Below are 25902 nucleotides of genomic sequence, written 5' to 3'. Positions count from 1 at the left end.
CGATTAAGCGGAATTCACTTAATTCTCTGCACAGCAAGAGCGCAGTGTAAGGTAAAGAGAAAGACTGGGGAAAATTTCACACGACAAAATGAATAACCTCATTCCCAGGGGAGGGGGACCTGGGAACTAGGTTTCGTGCTGAAACCATGATAACCGGTTAACAATGATGATGATGATGGTGACCATCGTTTCCTTTTCTCTGGACACCGATGAGGCGGACGTGACGTCATGTCAAAACACTATAGTTTCCGCAAACCAAGAAACACCCCCTCCCCCTGCCACCACTATCATCGAAAAAGGAGGAATTACGTATGGTAGTCTGCTTATGTTAATCATATCAAATCTAATTCTTTTCGTTCAATTTCGGCGACACTAATGTCTTGTCTCACAGATAACCTTTTCTGAAGGCAATTGACTAAGACCAACACGCACAACACCAAGTAAACTGCGGATAATGAAAAGTGTTTTTATTGTTAGGTCTGGACTACTGAAAGGGCATCATCTGGCAAAATAATGAATGCTCGACCAATTTGAATGGTGTTTGATATTTCAAATAACTTTTTCAATCTATTCGGCTAATTTTAAAGTACACGGTTTCTTCAGTGGATCTTGAAACCAGCGATTCTCAATAATACTAAATTAAAATTGACTCATCAGTAACGAAAATAATAAAAAAAAATACAGGATCTTTTATTTTACTAAGCTTTCCGTTAATTTGTCAATGGTGTCCGTAATAGAAATATCTTCAAAAGAAAGCCTGTAAAAATAATGTGCGTACAAAACTAGAGAATCGCTAAAAATTCCATTTATCCTTTACCAATAATAAAATTGGTTTAGACATTGAATTTCAAAATCTGGATCATAGGTGAATGGAAAAATAAAATTAAATGTAAAATTAGAATTAGTTATGTACAGCAAGTATACCAGTGATTTTTTGTATACCATGTGTCAGGTATACCAGTGATTTTACATAAGTTGTTTAAAACACGCAAGTTATTAGGGAAAAGTCGAAAAAAGGAACCAATTTATTAAACATATATAAAAAAATTCAATTGCCTGTTTGCTATACTAGCTAGAGGGTAAGTAAAATCACTTACATTTATGTAAAATTAACTCACTTATGGATTTCATTGAATTGGATGGAATGGCGATGATGGGAAGTAAAAAAGGCCCCGTTAACCAGAAATATTAAGAACAAGTTTCCTAAAGTTATTGCTCTATTATACTCATTTGATTGTCACAGCCCCATTCATTAAACGAAAATTTGGTAAAATCCTATCAGGGGAGGGGGGCTGACTAGAAGTTGCTGGGTCTAACAGACTTCGTGCTAGCCAGCTGAGTTTGAAAAAATCTTGGACAAACGCACCAGAAAATTCTGTCACCTCTAAATATTGTCAATCATTGAACTGCTCTCGTAATTACCTGTATGATGGACAATGAATCGATCAAATGACGCACCCCATTGCGAAGAACAAAAGTATGTCTTGTAATTGTCATGATAAGGGAACGCTTAGTGATTTAAAAATCGATTCCAGTTCCCTTTTGCAATAAAACAGCTGAAAGAAGCTGGTAACGAGATTAAATAATTAAAATTACAAATTTAACTACACTGGAATATCTCTAGGGACAAGTCCATCTTTATCCAAGTTTTCCTCGGCTGTTAAATCTTCGTATGATCGTGGAACGTCGTAAGAACCTTCGTGAGCCGATGCTCGGGGAATGTCGTAATTACTGGTAGGAGGGGTCCTGGGAATGTCATAGTTTCCAGTTTCTAGGAGAAAGAAATGCAGGCATCTGAATACACGCCAACTTCCATGACCCTATGGGGTGTGTAAGGAAATCAAAGTTGTATTTTCCGTCCCCCCCCCCCCCACCCCCGGAGGTAAGGGGCTTATTTTAAAGAAGGTGGGGGGACTTAATAAAGAGAGAGGGGTTATTTAACAGGAGAGGGGGGGTTATTCAATTTAGATGAGGGGCCTTATACTACTTTTTCAAACAACCAGAAGATCGTATTAATTCTCCACTAACAACTAGAATACAAACTGGAAAACCTCAAGGACACGAAGTTATGCAGCAAAAGATAAAAAACATTCGAACTTCCAGCACGTGAATAAACCGTACAGGATCAGTCCAACATGAAGTGCTACAGTCGTTATATATCTATAGAGTCTATCATGTATTAATTTGGTTGTGAAAACAAGGGGGGAAGGAGGCGGGGGGAGAGGCTTAATAGAGGATATTACGGTGTCAGGCCCAAATTTTTTCAAGTTTCAATCCATGTTCATCCTTGCCTTCCGTTGTAACAGACATCAGAAAAGAGTTTCAATACCTACATGTAATCTGGACCATTATGTTTGTAAAGGTAACAGGACTGATTGGAGTCCAATTCGGTCTGTAATCATACGAGTGATTAACAAAATCGGACGACCTCGTAGCGGGAGTCCGATTTGTTTAATCACGAGTATGATTACAGACCGAATTGGACGACACGAAGTTCTGTTACCAATTAATCATAACTTTAACAAAATTTGTGATATATGAGGCTCTTTATTTAATCAAAAGACAAGAAATTCCGAGATTTCTTTTTTGCTAGCAGTGAAACAAAAAAAGCCATTTAAGCGCGCGGGTGATGGCGCGTACTGTCCAATTACTTAGGCATGACGCGTACTGTTCTATTTAACTGTCCTATTGAGGCTGAAATCGGTGCAGTTGAGAGCCAATCAGATTTAAGAATTTTGTTATAGTTATGATTAGGGACTTAATTGATGCAAAGACACGCTATAGCTCAGTTTTTTTTCGGTTAAACTGCAGATACCGTGACGTAAAAACCCGACGTCACATTAAAGCCCAACTGACTATCTCAATGAACCGACAACTGTATCAAAAAATTAAAAAAGAAAAAAAAAATAGCATTGTCGATTTTTTTATGATCTTTTAACGATAGCGATGGCATCAGCTTTTGAAAGCTAAAACTGAAATTTGTTTAATTAATTACTGCGCTTTTCAAAAACACTCGCCGAACTCTGAAGCTCAAAAGCCAACTGACGTTTAAGTTTTTCGCTGCCGCCAGTCATCTTAGCTGCGCTTTCCACAAACACGCGAACTCTAAACTTCAAAAGCCGCTTTCACAATTGCGTTTTTCGCTGCCGTCAATCATAATTACGATCACAAGCAACGAACCTTGAAACACAGAAACACACAAAACGGATCGAAATCTACCAATCACAGATCACAAAACCATGACCTTTTGAACCCGTTTAATTAATTAATTTATATGTTTACTCGTTTTAACAAGATGCTCAGATTATGTCTATTTACCTGGCCTAGCAGTCTTTATCTGTTCAGGTCCGTCTTCGCTGTCTGAAGGCGGTTCGTCGTAATCATGGTACGGATCTTTTAGACGCCTACTTATTGTCGTGAATTGAACACGCTTTTCTGGTTCTCTGATCCAGCAATCTTTCATGATCCCGTATATAAAGTCTGGACAATTATCTGGTTTTCCCAAGTGAATACCCTGCAATAAGGAAATGTCAATATGTTTGTGTCCATTTACGAGACCGAATATTGAAGTCAGAAAATGCACACAAATCTGGGCAAACGTTCATTCCGTGCGTCCACGCAAATGGGATCTCACATCAGAATAGACCATATAAAACTAGGGTATCTAAGAGATAGTAATGCTGCGGCACATTCTGTTGATACTGGCATTAGTAAGGCAGTGAGACTTAAAAGAATCGAAAATGACATTGAATGTCCTATTTACACGTTGGAAAGTACTAGAATAATTACTATCAGTCTATAGAAAGAACTCCTGGGAACGTTGTTTAGAAAATGATCAAGTAGTTACAACTCTGGTTTTCCCACAGTAAATTGTAGGAAATAATAGAAATTCAGATTGTTTATCCATATATTTAATATACGGTGCAAGATATTTTCCCTGCGGGAAACACAATACTCTTCTAGCTGTTTGTTGAACTTTATTAAGTAACAGTTATTTAGCTATATATTTACAGAAAACAACAACACAAAAAAAACGGAAAAAAAAAAGAAAGAAGGTATTAAGATTCGGTGGGACTCGAACCCTGCACCTTCGGCTCGACGCGACTACCCCTAACCACTGCACCACAGAGGCTGATTACGTATTACACAGGAAAAGTATTTCACTTTGATCCTCTCAGGCCATGAAACTTCCGCCGGCAAGATGATCGCCAGCCGCATTAACCGAGCTATTAACAGTGAAAAAACAATGTAAACGCATATTCCATGGCAATGAATGAAAGAAAAAACATAATTATGCTTTTCAAAACGCCGATACACGTCCTCGTCTACAAAGTAGGGCACAAAACATATGTTTTGTTATCTCGATTTCCGCTGTTATTTTGAAGCGAATGGTCACATCCACTTTCGGCTCAAACAGTTTCTTAACAATAGCACTGCATGACATTTTCTCACTTTCACATCACCTTCTAGCAAGCTGGAATTTGTATATCTCCCGTGTTGCGGAGTCGAAGAGCAAATGCTCATCTTCTCGTCAGGTTTAACACCTGGACGAGTCAAAGGCTCTTGAATTGAAATCCAATCCCCAAGTTAACCATCGTACTCATCTGAAAGACTCCTGTGTGTCTTAAAATTTGGTAAAACCTCTAACCGTGCTGTAGAAAATTTGCCACAAAGAAAGCTCTAAGTCTGAGCAGCGAACCATGCAGTCTCTCACCCACCGAACTTCCCCGTGTTTTTATTTGAGTTGTTCGTGGCGCAATGCACTCTGGTTGAATGCGATGCATTGTGGTAAAAAGTGTGGTTAAATGCAATGCATTGTGGTAAAAAGTGATGAATTCGAGAATTCGTCGCCCCTTATATATTTCCTTTAAATCCTGATTATGTTGCTGCTCGCTCCCTTCGGTCGCTCCGCAGCAGTAAGTGAATAAAGATTATCTTCTATATCGCCCTGAAGAACATATTTTCTTTGGTGGCCAATTTGAATTTTGCGGTCCGAGGCCTCGTAAGAGAGCTTGAGGGGAATTCGGACAACTCTCGGAAGATCCGATCATTTGCCGAACGTAACGACTGAAATCTACTCGGTTTCCGTATTAACCGATGGTTTCTGTATTAACCAGTGCCAGCTTCAGGAACCGAGTAAATCTACGGTCCCCCTTGTGCCGCAAAAACACGCAAGCCGGGAACTTTTATTGACAGATTTACGTGGCTTCAAGCTTAAGCTTCCTGAACTTTATTCTTCTACGCTATAACACACACGCAAATAAAAACCTGGCCCTTGATTGGGTGTAGCGAGAAACATGACATTTGGTTTTGCAAGTAACTTAGGAGTACAGTACCTTCTGGATAAATTCCATCACTTCCTTATTAGTGTAACCGTAATATGGCTGAAGACCAAACGTAAAAATCTCCCAAAGCACCACACCATAAGCATACACATCTGATTTAAGGCTAAACTTGCCGTAAAGGAACGCTTCAGGCGCTAGCCAACGAATAGGAAGCAATGTTTCCTTGCTCATCTGGAACGAAAACATATATCATGTGAAATACAGTAAGTGACAAATATTTAAAATCTTGAGATTCGAGGGTTGAGAGGAGGGCCGAAGAACCACTTCCATAAAAGGGCACTATTCAAGAATAAGTACACTCAAGTGAACTCCACTTTTTTAGTGACAATACAGTGACACCTTTATTACACGGACACACACGGGACCTTCGCTGGCATCTGCTTAATAAAGGTGTCAACTAAATACAGATTTGTTTTATATTGAGACCTGTATTAAGCAGACACAATGTGTTAAGTGGTTAAGTAGCTCAGTATATTTCAATTTCCATATTTTAGGAAAAATAAATCTGTATTTAGCGGACACCGCTATTTAACGGAATACCCGGTTTTACTGTATCATGCAGTTTATTACGTGACAAATATCTGAAGTGGGGTTGAGTGTTATTGTTCTTATAGATATTGATCTTTCACGGAAATGGTTCTTCAGCCACGCCTCAATCCCCGCATCTTAAGGTTTTACTAAAATCTCAAGATGCGGGGATTGAGACTTGGCTGAAGAACCACTTCCATGAAGGATCAATATCTATAAGGACAATACCACTCAACCCTTCTTCACTTTCTTTTAAGTGACAAATTATCACAAACAAGAACGTGCTTACAGCGGCGGTCCATCTCGCTTGCTTGGACAGTAGATGGAGAAATGAGGAGGCGATTAATTCTACACGAAACAGGATTCACTTGCTAAAGGTTTTTTACTTCCCACTTTATCGACGTCGATACTTAATATTTGTTTCTGAATTGATTTAGTACGCGTGTTAGCGACGACCGGAAAAACGTCTGCGGTCTCAGCCTATACGCGTGTATAAAAACACGAAAATTCAAGGGCCTCGATTCCAGAGAAATTACATCATTGCCAGAGATCAAAAAAGTGATTTACATGGTACGTCGTTTCAATCATCGCCGAAATTAAACCGCATGCTCATCACACGATCCATTTTCATACAATCGAAGTTTACAACACCCGACCATCGCAGGTTTCTTAATTAATACCACTCAGTAATGTTCACTTGTTCCAAAGTAATCAACGCTTTCAAGCGATAGAATTCATGGACCAACACGTTTCGGAAAAGCTCTAAATTTAATCTTTCCTAAGCTTTTGTGGCAGAACATGCGTGGCTATGAAAGCTTGCGAAACAAACCTTGTAGTATTCTGAAGCATATATATCACGTGACATTCCAAAGTCTGCAATCTTTACAACCATGTTATCTCCGACCAAACAGTTTCTGGCTGCCATGTCTCTATGCACAAACTTCATCTCTGCTAAATATTCCATGCCAGTAGCGATCTGGACCGAGATGGAAACAAGGTCTTCTTGGGTGAGGTAAACTGTTGAATAATTATCTAATTAATTAATTAATTAATTAATTAAATAGTAAACTTAATTATTTGCGGGTGACAAGAGGATCCCGTCATCATAATCTGCAGGTTACTATTACGCATGCACAGCACGTTTGTAGCCAGGTTAGCATCACATCCTATCTGCCTAAAACCTTTTGGAGACCTTATGACCCTTACACAACATAGTATTCCTTATTGCTGCGGCTCCCTTTGTACTGCAGATGTACAGTGAAGAAGTGCGAAGGAACACTACGTTTTTTAAACTTCATAAGGCGTCTAGTAAGCATTATTTTTTTTTTAGGCCGATGGGATTTAATGTAACTATCTAATGCAACCTGATCACGCGCGTTTGGACTTTCTATCACCTGTAATCTGATCACGCGTGTTTGACGATCTATTAAGGGAAAAAAGCACAGCGTTGGAGCAAAAGCGTTTTGATCTTCGATCGCTGTCGCCAGCACTCCGTAACATTCGGTTACAAATGTTTCTAAAAAAGCGGCACTAATATGTCTTACACGTGATCGTGTAGCAGCGGACGTGTAGAACTTAGCAGCATTGACGGGATCGAGAGGAAAGGCCGTGGGATAAACTGTGAAAAACTAAGTACTTGGAGATTGAAATTTATATCCAGAAGGTCAGGATAAGCGATATTATCTCGCTAATAAGTCCTACTGCGCTTTGAGGGAGCCAAGTAGCGACATCAGAATTAGCAAAGACTACACGACAGTGACAAAGAAGCGCGCAGGTATGAATTCGAATTTGACCAATACCACGGAGCGACAAACTGACCACCGCAAGCCGCAAGCAGTCCCTCCCTCGCCCCTAAGAGTTCTTATTTTACGCTGCACTATCTTTGCTAAATCTACTTAATGTATTTTCTTTACTCTTTGCAAATGAAATACCCTGCGAGTAAGATCTTTGCCTCGAAATTGTACCTTGCTCACAGGCTACCACTGAATCAGGGAGAAAAGAGTGGTGGATCGAGAGGAGGCCCCCCCCTTTTTTTTACCAAACTGGGGCCTAAAGAGCAGAAAAAAGTTTTTTGGAGACTCCCCCCCCCCCCCCCTCCCCTCTCGAGGTCTGGATCCGGCACTGGAAAGCAATATAAATGTACATCTAATAGTACCTTTTGCTTGGTCATCTGAGTCAAGTGAAGTTTCCGCTGGCAGAGCGTTCCTCAAAAATTGATTCAAATCACCATTACTCATAAACTCGAACACCATTCCATAAGGTTCCTCTTCTGTGGACACTGCCAGTAGCTGAACAATATTTGGATGTCGTAAAATTGACATCAGAGTCACCTCTCTGAAAAACTCATCCTTTTGTTCTTTGGACGGTTCATCTTTAAGAGCCTTCACTGCCACAGCAACTTCTTTCTTGGGTTGTTTTTCGATTAGACCTGTCGCGCGTCCTGTAAGATAACGATGGTATTTGTTTACAGTCGACTGTCTCTGAACGGACACCTCTATAAGACGGACACCTCTGTAAAACGGACACTTAAAGTTGGTCCCTGCCTTTCTTTACTCCCTTTATTTGACTCTCTATAAGACGGACACCTCTCTTAAGACGGACACTTAGTGCCGGTCCCAAAGGTGTCCGTCTTAGAGACAGATGACTGTATAACGTAAAATTTGACCCAAAAATCATGTAAACGCTTTGTTTTTATGGTGGAAGAGCACTTTGTTGTTCTGATTAGTTTACAAGAACTTCACTAACATTACGCGTAGCTTTTCAAAACAAGTAAATATTTGAATGAAGCTCAAAGTCACAGAATGATGTCAACCAAACAAACGGACGATCTTATGTTGTATAATATGTTGGGTACTCCTCTAGATTAAAGGAACATGTTTTATTAGTGAGACGACATTGCGCAAGCAGTGGAACCTCTCCTTTGGGACACCCTCTATTTTATATTTAAAGGTTTACAAATACTGAAGTTCTCTAAAATTTACTTGTTTCAACATTGAAAGTTTATGTATTCTTATAAAATAGGCCTGCTCCCTAATGTGTTCAAAGAAATGTTTCTAATGACAAATCAAGTTCATTCCTATAATAGCAAAAATTCAAATACTTTCTACTTATTTTCTGCACGAACAAATATAAGACTTTAGTAAAATCCAACTAATGGTCTATTATCAATGCTGGGTTCTGATTGGTTGAGCTACTACTAGGCTATATGTTATAGCCCACTAGTAGCGAAAAACGCGGGCTTTTTGGCGGCAAAAAAGGATTAAAGTCTAGCTTTAAACTAGCTAAAATTTGTTTATTCTCGATATTTTTGACCAACTAGTTGGATTTTACTAAAACAATTATTCCTCTCGCCCTCATGGCCTCTGAGTCAATAGCCCATGAGGCCGAGGCCTCATGGGCTATTGACTCAGAGCCCATTCGGACTCGAGGAATAACTGTTAATTATCGTATGAGATTTCAGGGTCCACAATTTTTCAGTTCTCTAAATCACAAAATGCAAAGTACTTCTACTATTTTAAATTCGAATGAAAACATTTTTCCTTAGCTGATTCACCACTTGCAAACAATACCTGTTTTTTGCTGCTTTTTTCCGTTTGGCGTATTTTGTTTTGCTTGCTTTTTATCCTAAATATATTTCAAAATGATTTTGCCGCTTATTTGTTATATTAATAGTCTTGGGTTAGGGAAGGAGCTCATGTAATAAGCCGCCACGGTTTCAATTTCAATCCTCGCCAGAAAAATACCTCTAATTCTTCCACCGATGCAATTTACACCATTTTCAATCTGTAACTATCTTTCTTGTAATATATTGAATAACTGTATATCCCAGAATTTTTTTTTTCTGGCAAAAAAATGAACTGAAACTGAAACTGAAACTAACACCTCTATTCAGGGAAACAAAATTTAGCCCCGGAAAACTGTTCACATAGATTTCTTTGTCTCGCTTACCTCAATTGAAGGAACAGGTCTATTAAGGGGAAAGGGCCACTTTTTCTGGGTCCCGAAACCCAGTTTTAACCTCATTCAGGGTACACCTTAGTACTCAAAATGTGACTAATCACAGGGAGGGTTGCTATATTAAATTAAAGTGTACACTGATCACAATTATGACAGCTCTCACACAATGAATATCTCACTGAAATCGACGTAAGGTACTAGTGGGAATCAACACAAAATATCGTAGAGAAATGTTAATCGCGATCTTTTTACACATTATCTACCTGCTTGAAATAATGGCTGCAGCAGATTTGAGGCGGAATAAAAAAAATATACATGTATATTTTCTTTGTCGGTTTATTATTGACAAACTCAGCTCAACCTCTATTTAAGGAACACCTCTATTCAGGGGACACTAGCCTCGGTCCCGAGGCTGTCCCCTGGATAAAGGTTCCACTGGATCTGCAATCTCACACTGTGTATTTGCCCGCTTCGTTGAAGAGAGGTCAAAGGGACACCATTGTCAGAAGAGTAACCCATTTCTCTCGCGACTTCGCTGCGTTGTTTATTTTATCACGCTCCGACGCTACGCATGCTATAACGACAGTAGAAGGTATCGAATTTTCTATTCTGTACGTATACAGTACCTTGAAACACTTTGCCAAAGAAGCCTTCGCCCAAGTCCCTCACGTACTGCACGTGATCCAATGGGTACTGCCTCAATTTATTTGGATCATACAGTCTCAGAAGCCTTGAATCGAGGCTTTTTAGGGACTCCGCCCTTAATCTGTCTCGCATTGTAATAGAACCCTTTTTAGTGATGTCATGCGCATTATCCACAGCGTCTTTCCTTTTCTTCTTTCTTCGTTGAAGAAAGATGAACAAAATAATGCAAACCACAATGAGAAGAAAACCTACGACCACTAGGGGGATGATGATGTGTAGTTTGTCGCCATCCGCTAGGGGTGTGAAATCAGCTTCTTCCTCTTCCTCTGTGTAATCTGTAAAAGGAGAAAACACATGATCATCGTCAATGGAAGGCAAAGGCTGCCAAATAATGATTCCTTTTTTTTCCCTTCATAAAACCAGGACATGAAAAGATTGCGTCGTCAGGTAACACATTCGTCTTTCCTCGAGCCCGTTTCTCGGAAGTCCTGGTAGCTTAGCCTTCGCCGCAGACGCAACCTAACCCCGGTGAGAAATGTCTGCGAGGAAGTGCCGATATCGTAGTTCTGGGCTCCCCAAGGGACTCCGCGAATTACCGGGAGTGCGTTTCGAGTTCCCTTCAATCTGATTGGCAAATCGACGATGGCTTTTTTAACAGGCTAATCATGGCGCGTACTCAAACCCCGCGGGTACACAGGTGGGGGTCCAGAACAAGGATTTTGGCGCTGTTGCGTAGACGGTCTTAACCAGAAGTTTAACTCCTTCTGTAGACTGCGAGCAGTCTCTCTTTCTCTTCAGATTTAGTGAGAGAAGTGCACGCGCGCGCGCGCGTGGCCATTTGCTTGTCTCGCGTTGACTACAGAAAAAAGAGAGGGCGTCTGACAGGGCGAAATGGAGTAACTATGCACACAGTCACATATCGGGTACTCAAAGTGTGAACACAGCACCATTTTGTGCCGGTACCCAGGCACTGGTTCCCGAGCACCAACTGCGGACAGTCACTTACTCTACGGCAGAAATTCTGGTGTGGGAAAATGAAGCAACGCTGAGTTCATATAAGTGCCCAGCGAGCGCCGTTTCCTGACACCGTTTCCAGGAACCAGGTGTGAAAACTGCCTAAAGGAATATCAAACAAGAAAGACTACTTACTAAAGAACCCAGTCTTGATACACGTCCTGTTTGGCAAGTTGTCAAAATATTTGGCAGGTTTGTGTCGGGTACAGTCTGGTAGCCCCGTATGTACAAAATCAAGACCTCTTTGCTGCACGTAGAACTTTACAGCACCAATAACTTGATTAAGGGGTTCCTGGCAGTCTCTGAATATGGCTTCACAATCTTCCTTACAGTATTCCACGACAGTGTTATCCGGGTAGCAAGGCTGTAAAGTATACTGGCATAACATGTTGTGCATAATATACCGACACTTCTTGTCCTCTTTTTTAACAAATTCGTTTATTATATTTGTACCTATCTGCAGGAACGTTTCAGTACTAGGCTGGCCAAATTTGTTGTCAATGAAGCGCGGAGTGCTCCTGTAAGAGCCGAGTGTTGTGTTTAATGACTCCTGGCAAACCTTTCCTGCATAAGGCATGCATGTGCCACCGCTGAAAATAAACAGAGAATAGGTCAGACGTACACAAAGAGGAATAGGGAGTTTAAGAGTTATGCCACGATGGCAACAGTTACGAGAAAGTAAAAAAAGTTAGACCATGTTTACACGGGTGAGAACAATTTTTTAAACGAACGCATTTTTTTATCTAAGGAACCCGTTTAAACGGAACCCTGTAAATTCTGTTACAGATTGCAGTACTATTTGCGGTTCAAAAACGTGAACAGTTTCGCGGGTCCCGTGTAAATAAAAGGTGGATTCGTGTAGGTTATTGTCCGTTCAAATATTTCTTCAGACCACCCGTGGAAACGGGTTCTTGGATTAGCAAAACAACAACTTTCATGGCCGTAGCTAGGTTTTTTGTTACGGGGTTGGGGGGGGGGGGGGGGGGGCACATTATCGCGAGTGCCGAAGGCGCGAGCCCTGTAGGGGGGTCTGGGGTATCCTCCCCCAGAAAAGTTTTAAATTTGGAGGATCCGAAACTCTATTTTCAGCACTTGTCATGAGATATGTTTCCGAAAAATCGACCTTGAATATGAAAATGGCAAACAATTGCAAGTCACTAAACAAAAAAACCGAGGCTAAAGCCCATATATGGCACTGCCATATATGGGCTATATTGGTTTCTGCCGCTGTGAAGGGTATGGTTTTCAAGCAGTTCTCTCTGGGATAGGGTATATAAATCAGAGAGTTTAGGTCTAGAATAGGGTATCATTTTCCAGGAAACTGATCAGTTGTTTGAAGATTTTAGTCTAGACTAGGGAAACCTTACCGGGAATTGCCCCTCAAAAATATGAAAAAAATCAAATCGGTTTTGTGTCGGTTTTGATGGACTGTGTTTACGACCTCAGTAGTTTCTGGAAAACAGCTACTCCGGGATAAGGGAGGGGGGGAGAGGATTTTGGGAGTTTAGTCTAGTATAGGGTAGCAAAATTCACTTGAACGAGCTCTAGTATAGGCAAAGGGTTCCAGGGTCCCAGCGGCACATCCCCACCCAAAAATCCCTAAAGTACCCCCCGGGGCACAAACTAAATCGCCTATTTTTCCCTATTATTCAAGCAATAGCAATAGGAAATGTGCCAGCCCCTGTGGCGCAATGGACAAGCGCGTTGGACTTCTAATTCAAAGGTTGTGGGATCGACTCCCACCAGGGGTGATTTTTTTCAATAATTTTTTCTGTTCACACAACAGTGAGTAACAGATATGTAAAAGACGGCAGCTTTAGGAAAAAACTCACATTATGAGACTGTGTTTGTTCTGCAATAGCCTATTTTCGAGCTCGCTATGACCGCTGAATTATAGAAGTGAAGACGCATTTTTTACAGCCTTAGCCTCCATCTGAAGTAATATATTTACAAATTCCAACAAGAAAATGACCTGTTTATTACTCTGTCTGTTGTGTATATTTTTTGTGTAAATTACTTACTTGCCAGAATTTCTGAATATTTTACTTTACGTAGAGGCTAACCCTGTACGAATGTGTCGTTAATATTTGTATTCGGCGGTGATTTTTAATTCGAAACTGGACTATTCACTTACAGAATGGCATTAATTCACGTGGATAACAAATAATCCAAAACGTGGCCAACAAAAGGTAAGGTTTTCTTTTGTTTTGGTTGCTGTTGTTGTTGTTTTTTATATTAATAATGTCTAACAAAATGTCAGAACATTCAGCTTTTTTTTTCCTTTAGCCTTTTGTTATAAGCACGGTTCACACAGCGACTAGCCTGCAGTGCAGGCGTTTTCTTAGGGCGCGCGAATGTTTTGCTCGCGAAAGCGCCATGTTGAAACTCCAAAAGAGAGGAGAAAATGGGGCGAGTCTTTCGTCCTAGCACCTACCCTAAGGGTTACTATTTTTACTCTCCTTAATCCTTCTCCGTCATAACATCAAAGATGGCGGTTACAACAGTACGAACATAAACAAGCAGCTTTCGTCCTAGCCTACGTAGCAGGCCCAAGAAAGAACGAGCGCGCGAGAGGGAAACACGTATCTCCCTCTCGCGCGCTCGTTCTTTCTTGCGCCCACTACTTCTACGCAGGCTACTTTCACCCGCCCAAAATACGCCTGCACTGCGGGCTACACAACGCGTACGACCGGTGTTTTTACTTGAAAGGAAAATGGCCTGTACTTTATGACCGGCCAATATTTAGAGACCACCACAGCGCATGGAGTGGCCCCCTCCCCTCAAGATTCCATTTGAAGATAAAACCTACCTTTTCGTAAAACATTTTAATTTTATGTTTTGCTCAGTTTGATTCCAGCAACAGCCGAGATATAAACAAACTGTAGCATTTGGATTCTTAGGATCCGGGAGAACACATCCAACTTTCTCCTCAGGTTGTATCGCAGAACAGTTGTGTCGCGCAGCTGAAAATATAGAGAAAAAAACCCTGTTTTAAGACAAAGCATTGAGGAGGGCATGGCGGTGATCTCATATCCAGATCTATTAAAGACGAACTTTGCCGACAAGAGATCTGGATACGAGATTAGGCATGACGACGGTTGTAGCCTGACACAAGCTACAATGTGGATACAAAGCGAAAACTAAAAGAGTGCAAGGCAAACGCCCATAACCTTTTTTCTAGGTTTTGTTTGTTCGCTTGTTTATTTGCTTGCCCTGTTTTGTTTTGTTTTTGTTTTTGTTTTATTTTTGGCCCAGGATATCTTCGAAGCAATCGTAAGCACAAGCGATGTTCACACATCCGAAGCAAACGCAAGCATACACAAGTCCGTTTGAGCAACCAACATCCCAACATGCCAGACGACAACGCGTTCCCTCGTCGCGTGTGTCTTGCGCTCCACGCCTGCTTCCTGCTTCGTTCGCCCAAAAAACGCGAAAAAATAACGCCTGTTCTGCAGGCTATTTTCACCTTGAGTTTGCACTTGTTTTGTCCCGGTCTGTACGAGTAAAAAGCAAACACAAGCACAAAGGCACGTTTGCACTTCAAAAGGTGGAAGTGTGTGGCTTACGTGCTTGCGCTTATGTATGCTTTTGTGTCACTCATGTGAGAGGCCCTTATTACTGTATTGAAATAAAGCAAGAAATGAATCTAGCGACGAGAGTCAAGCGCAAAATCAGTAACAAGAAAAATAAACAAAGAAGAAAATGTTTCGAGTTGGATGCGTGACATATCTTTGCGCTTGAACGTGCCCGTGCTTGCATCGCCCTTGAATGAAATTCTAGCATCCTAGATGAAACTTCTTTTTTCACTAGCTTTAAAATGCTGTTCACACTTAACCATACACTGTATTTAACAAAGTGCAAATACATCACTTGGCCAGCGTCCGGTAAATAAGTAAATAAATGAAGTTACATATTCATGATTGCTCAAAGAGGGTTCCAAAGGGTTTAAAGGGGGTGTGTCAGGTCAATCCAGTCTATTATGTTTAGTATTGTTAATTACTCACAATAATCATAAGCGACGTTCCAAATAACTTTATGAAACCACTAGAACGGTTTATTTCATCCTAGCTACGGATATTTCCTGAAAGGACCTCTGAAGGCAGGGTAATAGGGAGCTTAAGCTACTACGAGGACGACCACAACGACGACTTCAAAAAAACAATAGGTTTAAGGATCAAAACAACAGCTCTGCAGGTGCATCACGCTTTTTAGTACATTTCTTTCACGTCCACTGCACCACTACGACGTGAAACCTCCTAATTTGACGTTTTATGGAGGACGTGGACATACGACGACGAATTTTCCTTCATCTTTTTTAACCTGAATAAAATCCTTAAGAATTCAACTCCAGAAAAAGTCGCCTGCATTTGACATATCGAGCGGGTCCAAATAGACGCGATTAAGTTTGAAAGAACGCAAACTTCTTTTTTTTACCCACGTTTTCACTGCTGTCGTCGTCGTCCTTGCTTAAGGTTCCTAATGTCTGCGGAGCGTTGTGTGGATGAAAAAAAAAACTGCTAGAGTGATCGCTTTTAAAAAGCCGTAATTGCAATCCGTTTATTCTATTTCCATTTTTGCGCTTCCCATATTTCTTCTGCTATTTATTGTGTTGCCCCAAATTACCGCGATGTTTACAGTTTTATTACGAGCCCAAACGGCATTTTTTTCTGTTTTTTTTTTTTTTTTAGTTCAAGCGCATCGAATGTGTAAAAGGCGTGGGGTCTTGTTCGTCTAGTTCTTATTAATTCAACCTTGCTTAAACCCGACTGCAATGTTTTAAGTGACTACGTCAATAACCGGACTGTTTCACTCAAATTCGCGGCCAGCTGCCATTAGCTAAATATGGCTAAATATCATTACACGGATCTTTTTAATATGTATTCGTAGCTGTTAAACTTCCGCCCTGAAAAAGCCAAACATTTAAAAGTTATAAGGCATAAAAAATGAAACATTATAACTGTTGGCTGCAAAACTAAAACTTCCTTAAAAGCCATCAAGCAGCACTTGTCATTGCAGTCAGTGTCGAGATCACTTGTTAGCGCTATATTTTAATCTATCTTGTCTCGTGACTAATTGACTTTTAAACTTTATCCTTACTGGTTTCTCACCCCGGAAAAGACCTAAAGGAGTCCTCAAACCATATTTTCATTTATTTATTTATTTGTTGTTATTTCTTTGCAACGGCGAAAAAGAACTTGGACTGTTGAAACAACCCCTAATGTAATGAATTTTCAATGCCGCGACCACATTGACATTTTGTCCCCTTTCATTAACCATTTGAACTACTGAAAATCGAATTCTATCCATTGTGTTTTGAAAATAAACTTTGTGAACCACTTGGTGAAGTTAACACTTCATGAGATAGCGAAGTGAGAGGGAATGAACTGTCATGCTTGGATCGAATTTGTCTGGCGTTTTCTCAATGCACGAGGGTTTTGTAAAATCACCAAGTATGAAGAAATTCCGTTCTTGGTCAACAGAAATTTCCAAGTAAAGCACCGGGAGGTTTAGAGAAACTGACTGTTAGTTAAAATGTATGTGTCGATAGCACTTAAGTACTTTGCCACAATACCGCAAATTAACCTGGCTTTCAGAGCGTATAAACCCATGACAGAAATTGAAAATTCCTTTTTACGCCGCGTTAAAACAGCACGGATGGAAAGGAAACGAAACCCGCACTCTGTTGACTCATTCTAAGAATTTGTCTCGAAGAAAAGCACGATTTATTTAAATCTTGTCACAGGAAAACCGGAACACGATTTTGCAGTACTGACATGACGAAAGGGAAAGATAAACATTCGATCCCTGAGAGACGTGACATTGCCCCATCCCCGGACATAATACCGAAAAGTTCGAAAGTTCGGAAATATATCATATTCTATTCCAGTTGTCTCATCCGAGCGTACTTATAAATTCTACCTACTACAAAGTCTGACCTCTAAAGTGTAACACTTCTTTTGCAAAACAAAGATTTGCATTTTAAATTGGTGTTTTCTTTGTCTAAATCTTAAATTATGCGATATTGCAATCCACTCACAAATACAAACAAAAGATTCAATAGTTCATAACTCATCCACGCGAAGCGATGCAAGCAAGTACGCCATAGAGACTCAAAACAAGTAACAACTGTACAAGAAAAAGCGTAGACTCAGCTCCGAAACCTCGAGTTTGTTTACAAAGCCAAATATAGAAGTGATATCGTCTAAGATAAATTTCTTCTGGTAAATGGATATTGCACCTTGTCCATTTCAACGTCATGTACTTTACTCAAGGTCACATCATGTTGAGCGAAGATTGAGAATACCGTTCTGCCACGCAAGCAGGGAAAAAGATTCCAACAAAACGCAACTAATGACCAGCAAAACCTAACTGATTGATAAAACCAGCTAAAATATATTAGATACTAATGTGTTACAATGAACGGGTTTGTTGATTTCATCGCGTGATCTTGTAAGACGAAGTTCGCAATATTTAAATCTCCGATTGCAGGGATGGCTCAGAAAAGATTTCTCTGTTAGACGATATTATCCTTCTCTCAGGTACAAAAGGGTAATTTCATATTTTTATAATCACGTAAGTTCTTGCTGAATGAAGCGATCGTCAATCGATAACAGGACGTGCGCGATGTTCACTTGTTCATTTTCTGTGTCCCGTAAATTTGCGACATAAGACAAGATTTGTTAACCACTACAATAACGCTTAGCAATCTAGAAAACGACACTGATGAGTATAAAGGACTTACCTTCAGTTTGCGCACAAGACGTGAATAATCCTAACAGAAATAATCCTACAAAATGTCGCACAAACTTCTCCATGCTTAGCTACGTTACGGTAAGGCCAGCGACGACTAGCTTGAGACAGTTAATTGGTTACGGATTCTGTAACAACCAGATCCCGCCGTCGCGTTGTTGAATTCAGAGTTTTAATATAATAGCCCTTTCTTCGAGAAAACCAGCATCCAAGCTTATTCTCTACTACTCCAGGAAGTTAGCATATTCAACGAGAATTCGTCAACTATGACTTGACACAACTAATCGGAAATGTGCAGATACGATAGGTAACAAACACGAAGGTCATTGAACCGGAAACAATACATCGATGAGAAAGACTGGGCACTGGAGTCAAGCAGCACGAACGAGTGAAACCGGTTTACGATCTCTCGTCCTCGATCATGCGGGGGCGTGTGCGACGGGTGTGGGAGGGGAGGGAAGGGGAGGTTTGTTTTAGTATACAGTAATCATTTGCCTTTGACTACAACTGGCAACGTGCGCGTGTCTTTTACATATTTACAAAGATGAGTTGTGGTTTTCCGAGCTTTGCTCGAAGAGATAAGGACTGGCTTCTGAATCAATTGCGCAGTCCACAACATACCTGACAAAAACGGAGCGTCATACGGCAAATTTCTTTCCCGGGAAGCTTGCGTCGAAGAAAATGGCGAAAATTCTTGAGAAAATACAAAGAGAAAGCATAATTTTAATTAAACGTCTTCAGGGATGGGTGTATAGTCTAAACTAGAAGAACCGACATGAGAGTGAAAAGAAGTGAGGAAACTTTCCCTTTGATTTAAAATTTTAGTAATCAGTGACCACGTGAGAAAAAAAGAAAACTAAAACAGACAAAAAAAGCACGTCGACATTTCATTTTATATCTTTTCCCCTTAATTTTTTTTGCTTCTTTCGAAACCTCATTTCTACAGGAAAGGGTGACACAAAACCCCAAGCGGTTCGAAAAGGGACCAGATTTTCACTGAAATTTCCTGATCGGAGTTTCGTGGTGTTTTGCTTGTATGTTTGGGCTGTTTGTGGAGCTTGAGTTGCTTGCGCTGCTCTTTCGACTCCCCCCAATCTTCTTCTGCTTTTGAAATCAAGCAAGGTTGCTAGAGGAACTGAGCGTGGCTCGCTTCCTCAAACTGCCTACTTCTTCGTTCCTTCGTAAACAGCTATGTTTGAACATTAAAAGTGATAAGGTCACAGTAGTACAAAGTAAGTGGTTCCAAGCAGATAGTTGAGGAGTTGTCGATCTGATAAAGCTTACTATAATACACAAGATAGTTTTGTACTGACCTAGGCCAAGCTTAGCGCATGTCTCATTTGATGACACTCTAAACTCAGAAGCGTTATTTAGCTCAAAGCAACGAGGGAATGAAAACTCTTCGTCCCTTGGAATGTTATTCACATATTCCTCAAGTTGCAGAATAAACTGACCACATTTGACATACAAATCATTGCATTCGCTGGTACAGAAGTGCGCGGTGACACTGTTGTTTGAGGGACAAAGTTGCATAGTGTAGTGGCACAGCGCAATAGTCATGGCAACACTACATTCATGATGCGTCACAAGTTGGTTAATGGCTGTGATAGCGAATTGAAGTACACTTTCCACAGAGTTTTGTTCTGAACTGTGAAGCCTTGGTAATGAGCTTAACGAAGAAAGATTTGTGGAGAAAATGTCTCGACAAATTTGTCCTTCGTAGTGTAAACATGATAATGTTGTACCATTCTGCAGTGGAGTAGTTCTGCAACAAAAGTTGTAGTTTCAATATGAGTGAAGATTTTTAAAAAAATTTAAAATTGCGTATGTAAAGTATTTCCAGACAAAATTGTGACACTTATCAATCTCCAAATGTGACGTTTTTTCTTCGCTCTATAATCGATCAATGAAAGACTCCAGCAGACAGACCTAGACAGCCAAGCGCATGCAAAGGCCTCTAAGTCATAACCACACGCCGTCAGCCATGGAAAATTGCCATGGATGTTCATATTGCCCTGTTTTTTCTTCTAACTTAGTGTTCAAGTGCTAAGACTATAACAAGCGAAACTTTTCAATAACCACGGGCTGACATCTATGATTACCTTTTACTGAAGCATTTAAGATGAGAATTAGTCTCGCTTTCGTTCCAACAGCAGCCCAGTTCTCCGCAGGTGACCTTGTCAACCAGGCCACAAGAATGTTTTTGGGATTGCAGAAGCATCAGAGAACAGTTTATTCCTGGAGTAAAGAGAATAAATAATATCATTATTCATTCAAAATATTTTCCTGATTCTGATGGGCTAAAAGCAAATGCATAATTCACCATAACCAGCTACTGATGACCAAATTTGGAAGAATTTTGCGTTTAATGAACCGATGACATAAAAAGTACAGCTTTTTTGCAGGTTAATGCACCATTAACCGAGAGGGCCTGGGGACGAGGTTGTGTTGTGAAAAAAAAGAGGCGGACATTTCACTCGTTTAAAGAGTCAGCACTAGGCGAAATAATAGCTAAAAACATAGCAAGAACAGCAAGAAGACAACTCGAAGGGCGACATCTGTTATTTGGAGAATATTTTCAGAGCTGAACAACCCTAAATGTGCACTATCGAAGATCAGGAAGATGAACTTAACATCGATGGATCGATGGAGGTAAGCATGTTTTAGCCATGTTTTAAACTAGGAATTATTTTGAATGAATAATAAAACAGTTATTGAATTCGGCTTTCGTATCATACGAAGAAATATCGAGATCTCGAAGGGTGTTATCCGTGGAGGCCGTAACACCCTCCTCGATCTCCACAATTCTTCATAAGATACTCAGCCTCATTCATTAATTGTTAAATAATAAAAGATTTTTGAAAACTGAGACAAAAAGGCCAAGAAATAAGAGGCCTTTAGATTCGAGGACGCGAACAACCACAAGTACGAGATTTGGCTTTTAAGTTTTTTCGCGTATTCTCAAAAATGGACCCCCGGAAAACTTCGTTTTACTTTTTTTTTTTCACTCGAAAAATTAGCACTGTTATATTAATTAAAACATCTAACATTTCATAACTCGTTTCCGCCACTACGACATTCGCGCTAAAACCCGTAGCAGAATGACGACGACCATCAAATGACAGTAGGGAGCTTTGAAAGCAACGACGACGGTGACGGTACAGAGAACGGCAAAAAAAGCTTTTAGGTTTAGATTGGCAAAACAACAACTGTGCAGGTGCATCACGCGTTTTTGTTCATTTCTTAGCCGCCGTTGACGGGAACACAAGGCAACAATTTTCTTTTTCTTCCTTGAAATTTGATACAGTCCTTTAGGATTTAAAGGAGTTATGTCACGAAATTCAGCCAAATTAGGAAATTACAAAATGCCCGTTAAATTAAGAGAAACATAAAAATAACCACTTAAAACTTTAAAGGAAGGTTAAAATAACATAACGGATACAACAGATGTCACGGATGGGCAAAACTGAAGAAGATTGAAACGGATTGAAATTAGGATTTTTTCAACTGTTCAGCCTAAAAGTTTCTCAAAGTTTATCCCTGCTGCTTGCAACTTCAAAAATAATGCTCAGGAGACATATTTGTTCGTCTCGGATCTCTGATTTTGTCATTTGCATGTAATTTCTTTACTTACTTTAAATTCCAGAGCGATTGAGGGCGAGTAATTGGCAAAATTAAACAAAATGAACTGGACTGCCGTGACACAGCCCCTTTAACTCCAAAACATTTGCCAACATTCGACGAATAAGCGCGATAAAGTTTGAGGAAGCGCGAAGCCGTCGCCGTCGTTGTCGCTTAAGCTCCCTACTGGTTCTCGCACGAGCACCACTTCCTTAGTACATTGAGAAAATCTCGTACATCGTAGTCGTAGTGTTCAAGTTTATACGAAGTACGATGTCAATGCACTAAAAATTACAGTTACAATTTTTAAATTGAAATTCAATTTCTTCGTGGGACTAATGGCTTGTCCCTTGGGACTTCGTTCAAGCGTGGACGGAAGCTGTTAAATTGACTTTTCGCGCTTTCCCCGAAATTGCAAATAAAGAGAACGCCTGATCGCCCGCAGCTAAACTCAGTGAGAGTTCGTTTCAATTGATTCCCGGAGTCCAAGAAGAGAACTTAGACTGTTTTGGGTAGACTACTAATAGGAATAGTGAATCTAATCTTCAATAATCTTCATTTCGTGCTCTTTTATGTGATAATAATTATAGATGCACATGTGAGTTGTTGCTTTCCTTTTCCCATAAAGAACGTAAGTTTAAAAATAGATTATGACCAACAATTTCTGCTTAGGTAGGGTATTAGTGAAAAACAGGAAACGAGCCCGCTAATCGTGGTAAAAAAACAAATGTATTGTATTTATAACCTTGCCGACAAGACAGTAATTAGCCTGCGTAGCAAGCGTTTCTGTACGGTTTAGGAGAAAAGAACGAGGAACGAGAGTCAAAGACCGCGAGAAAAGTTGCGCAAGTAAAAGAGCGGGGAGGGGGTGGCTCTCGTTTCATTTCTCGCGCGGTCAAAACCGAAAGTCCCCTTCCTCGGTATTTCTTTGCCCAGAAACCAAACGGAAACGCTTGCTACGCAGGCTAGACAGTAATAGAATATTAAAGTGACCCGTTAGGCTCTAAATCCGGGGTACTTGATCAGACCTGCCAAAACAGATTACCTTTGTGGATTACAAAAAATTTAATTACGGTATTCTCTCTTCACGCCCAGTTTCATTTCATACCTCCAATTCTTCCTTCAATCACCACCTTTTATACAAACATCTCCTTAATTATTTTCAGTCTTAAATTGATCATCCAGCATAATGTTTCTTTTACTAAGACCTTCTACAAATCGTTAAAAAAAATTATGTCTACAATGGATTACTTCACTTTCGTTCAACAAATCAATTGAAACAGTCGAGATGGTTTACGCTATCAATGCCGGAAATCATTCCCACTCAGAATATAGGAACACATAGACAATGCTCATAATTCGTACCTCTCTCCAAACACATATAATATATAGAATCCTATTTGCATAACCAGTGTTTTAAACAATCTGTCTTTCAAAGAAAAGTCCTATATAAAATCCTTATGCCAGTAAACGTTTTATCCGAAGGGAGGCCATGCGTATTTCTAGCGGGTAATTGTTACGTAGCAGTGAATTCAGTCTGCTGGTTCAAAATACACTTTGGTTTAGAAAGCCAGATTCCCCTTAATATAGGCTTTCGTAAGTGAGGTATATAAGTATCGTAAAGCACTTAGAGTAATCTCTTATCATACTTTCATACACTTAATTACCGTTTTCACTCTCTGTAGCCGCAAACTGGACGAAGAACATAGCGGAAAAAGTCAGCGACAAAACGCGTGGAACCATGGCGTTTGGTGAAGAGCTATCTTCTTACTTTTGCGCACAAAACGGTCTTTTCTCTCATGAAGTGAAGCTTGATGATTCGGCAGCTTCACGTAACCCGAAATTGAAAAACAAGGAAGCTCCGCTGCTATAAAATATTCTTAAATGCAATCTAAACATCAGAGCTGTTCAGATCTCATTTACTCATTTATGGAACTCAACGTAACCGAATCTCAGCACAATGAGGTGGTGTTAAGCATTATGATGTTTGTTAAATATAAACCACAGGTTTCATATTTCTAAAAATATAAAAAGAGTATTTCATAATCTACAAATTTTAGAAGACTTTCTGCACATTTCACAAACATGCATGCTTTAATTTTTTAATCATTTCTCCCCTTCGATTTTGTCTACAAAGCAGAGTCCATGTACAATGGAGGAATTAGTTGTTTGAGCCCATACTGCGAAAAACATTCTTTTTAATTTATTACTGATAATTTTAGAATTATGTTACAGTTCTTTGAAATTTCTCACTATAACCGATTTAGGTACAATCGAGTTTGTGAATGATTTAAACTACATTGTAAGTGCTGGAATTAGCGCCCGGGACGTTTATTCAATTTTCCGAGCCGAAAGAAGGGCGGTAGTCACGCCGGAGCCCCGTCCCCCGTGGGGACGCGTCCCCACGGGGGCCGGCCCGAGGGAAGCATTGCGTGACTCCGGCCAGAGCGGCTGCGAATGAGACAAGAGGGGCCCCAGGTTGGGGGGGGGGGGGGGGTCACTTCGGATTTCAAGTGACAGGGATGATCGAAGGATCTTCTGGGGTTTGAAATTTTCGATTTCGTGATTTTTTTTTTTGGGGGGGGGGGGGGGGGTAGGAAAATTTTGGCAAGTATCAGGAGCCCATAACTTGCAATTACTTTTTTCGGGTTTTTCACGCTCTCTGGAAATATTTTATGGCTCGGAAACTGGTCATGGGATATTTTTGCGGTTAAATTTTTTTGGTCCAGGGATTTTTTTGGGTTTTGTTTGAAGCCCTACGGATTTTTTTCGGTTTTTAATTTTTCCCTCATTCGATCATCCCTGTCACCATCTCTGTCACTTGAATCCGGAGTAACCCCCTTTTTCCCCCCCCCCCCCCCCCCCCCCCACACACACACACACATACCCCTTCGGCGGGCGCTCTATAAACATTTTGCAGCCTCAAGCAAGGGAGCCTCATTTGAAGAAGGGCGCTTATTCGAGCATTAATTACAGTTATTTTTTGCTATCTATAGGACAGTGATAGTAGATAGCGAATTCCACATGAACTTTCTTAGACGTTCTCGAATCCTCGATCAATTAACTTCTTGAGCTTTGTCCCCTGAATTGTTGTCTTAGCCACAAGTAGTGTACCCCACTGACCCTAACCGTTACTTCAGATTTATAGGGCAAAATTTGCCCCAAATTCATTTTGATCTGTCAGATATGTGACCAAATCTACGCACAACAATTAAACACTAGGACTACAAAACTAATGAGTTCTGAATAACATTCCATTTTTCTTTTCGAGATTTTTTTTTCGCTATTTGAAACATGAAAAGGGTCGATGTATTGATAATTTTACTAGTAGGAGAATTTGGTATTCAATATATAGTATATACTGTATTTCAGAAGATGCGTGTGCTAAGAAAATAATCTAGTGTATAAAACTCTAAGCTTATATAGCTGAAAAGCAACAAATTGGATTTAAAACAGAGTTAAGCCAGATTAATGCAGTTAAATAGCATCTGGAAGGCTTTCAAGAGTTGGAGAATTGTCATCGTCATTTTTTTGTTGATTGTTTTTTTGTATTGTTTTGTTTCTTTAAATCCTAGCTATGAGATTCCGTCATCGTCAGCCATGTCATCATCTTCGAAACCATGGTAACCGGGGTTAACATTCATATAACTAGGGGTTGAAAACGTCACACCCTTGGGATTACTTTGTGCTTGCTGAGAAATCTTTCTGCCAAAAGGTTGCTTCGACTCGGGGATTTCCTCTAGAAAAAAAAGAGAGAGAGAGAGAGTTAGGCCTAAAGTTAGGACCTTAGATCACGGACCAGCCCCGGCCCACTCAACCAGCTATATACATTTTATACCTTAAATCATCTATTAAACCTGCGAAAATAGCCCTCTCACCAAGCTCCTCGCCTCAGTTGGTACGTTTCGCCTGGTAAAACGACCCGAGCGGGAGTAACGGCTGTTTTCGCAGGCCATAAATCATCTATTCAGCCCCTCTCAAATAAGCCTCCCCCTTTTCAGAGGCAGAAAATGAATAAGTCCCCTCTCTTTTAAGGATGCTC

The 25902-nt window shown here is 40.3% G+C and overlaps 2 protein-coding genes and 1 non-coding gene across 4 annotated transcripts in view; 1 reads left to right on the top strand and 2 right to left on the bottom strand.

The window, feature by feature from the left end:
- Positions 1-452: 452 nt before the first annotated feature.
- On the bottom strand, positions 453-23779 carry LOC140945842 (muscle, skeletal receptor tyrosine-protein kinase-like). 2 transcript variants are annotated; one of them, XM_073394885.1, is made up of 12 exons: positions 23528-23779; positions 20342-20477; positions 19553-20004; positions 18861-18932; positions 14299-14452; positions 11625-12079; positions 10457-10810; positions 8029-8313; positions 6703-6890; positions 5337-5516; positions 3319-3514; positions 453-1771 (listed from the first exon to the last, which is right to left on the bottom strand). In XM_073394885.1, the coding sequence occupies exons 1-12, from the start codon at positions 23601-23603 to the stop codon at positions 1605-1607; spliced, it is 2715 nt and encodes a 904-aa protein (XP_073250986.1). In that variant the 5' UTR covers positions 23604-23779; the 3' UTR covers positions 453-1604. The 2 variants fall into 2 exon arrangements, with proteins under 2 accessions (XP_073250986.1, XP_073250987.1); XM_073394886.1 differs by lacking the exons at positions 18861-18932; positions 19553-20004; positions 20342-20477; positions 23528-23779 and adding an exon at positions 18232-18561.
- On the top strand, positions 13167-13240 carry Trnar-ucu (transfer RNA arginine (anticodon UCU)). The gene has a single exon. It is a non-coding gene; the product is annotated as a tRNA-Arg (tRNA).
- Positions 23780-24762: 983 nt separating the features above from the next.
- Positions 24763-25902, bottom strand: part of LOC140946346 (muscle, skeletal receptor tyrosine-protein kinase-like) — a 15856-nt gene continuing 14716 nt past the window's right edge. The window contains exon 8 of the mRNA XM_073395448.1: positions 24763-25599. Coding sequence (XP_073251549.1) covers positions 25436-25599 — 164 coding nt within the window. The 3' untranslated portion in view covers positions 24763-25435. The remainder of the gene's footprint in view (positions 25600-25902) is intronic.

The sequence above is a fragment of the Porites lutea genome, chromosome 8 (genome assembly GCF_958299795.1).
Source record: "Porites lutea chromosome 8, jaPorLute2.1, whole genome shotgun sequence".
NCBI classification, from domain to species: Eukaryota; Metazoa; Cnidaria; class Anthozoa; order Scleractinia; family Poritidae; genus Porites; species Porites lutea.
The sequence above is the reverse complement of the archived record's forward strand: the minus strand, read 5'-3'. Positions and strand labels throughout refer to the sequence as shown.

What these genes read in the sequence shown, in the direction of transcription:
- LOC140945842 (XM_073394885.1), bottom strand. Translation starts at nt 23,603, where the DNA reads ATGGTTCCACGCGTTTTGTCGCTGACTTTTTCCGCTATGTTCTTCGTC. An exon ending in CTCAGATGACCAAGCAAAAG is followed by an intron (nt 6,891 to 8,028) that starts GTACTATTAGAT and finishes ATTATTCAACAG; the next exon opens with TTTACCTCACCCAAGAAGAC. An exon ending in TGATGGAATTTATCCAGAAG is followed by an intron (nt 3,515 to 5,336) that starts GTACTGTACTCC and finishes TCCTTATTGCAG; the next exon opens with GGTATTCACTTGGGAAAACC.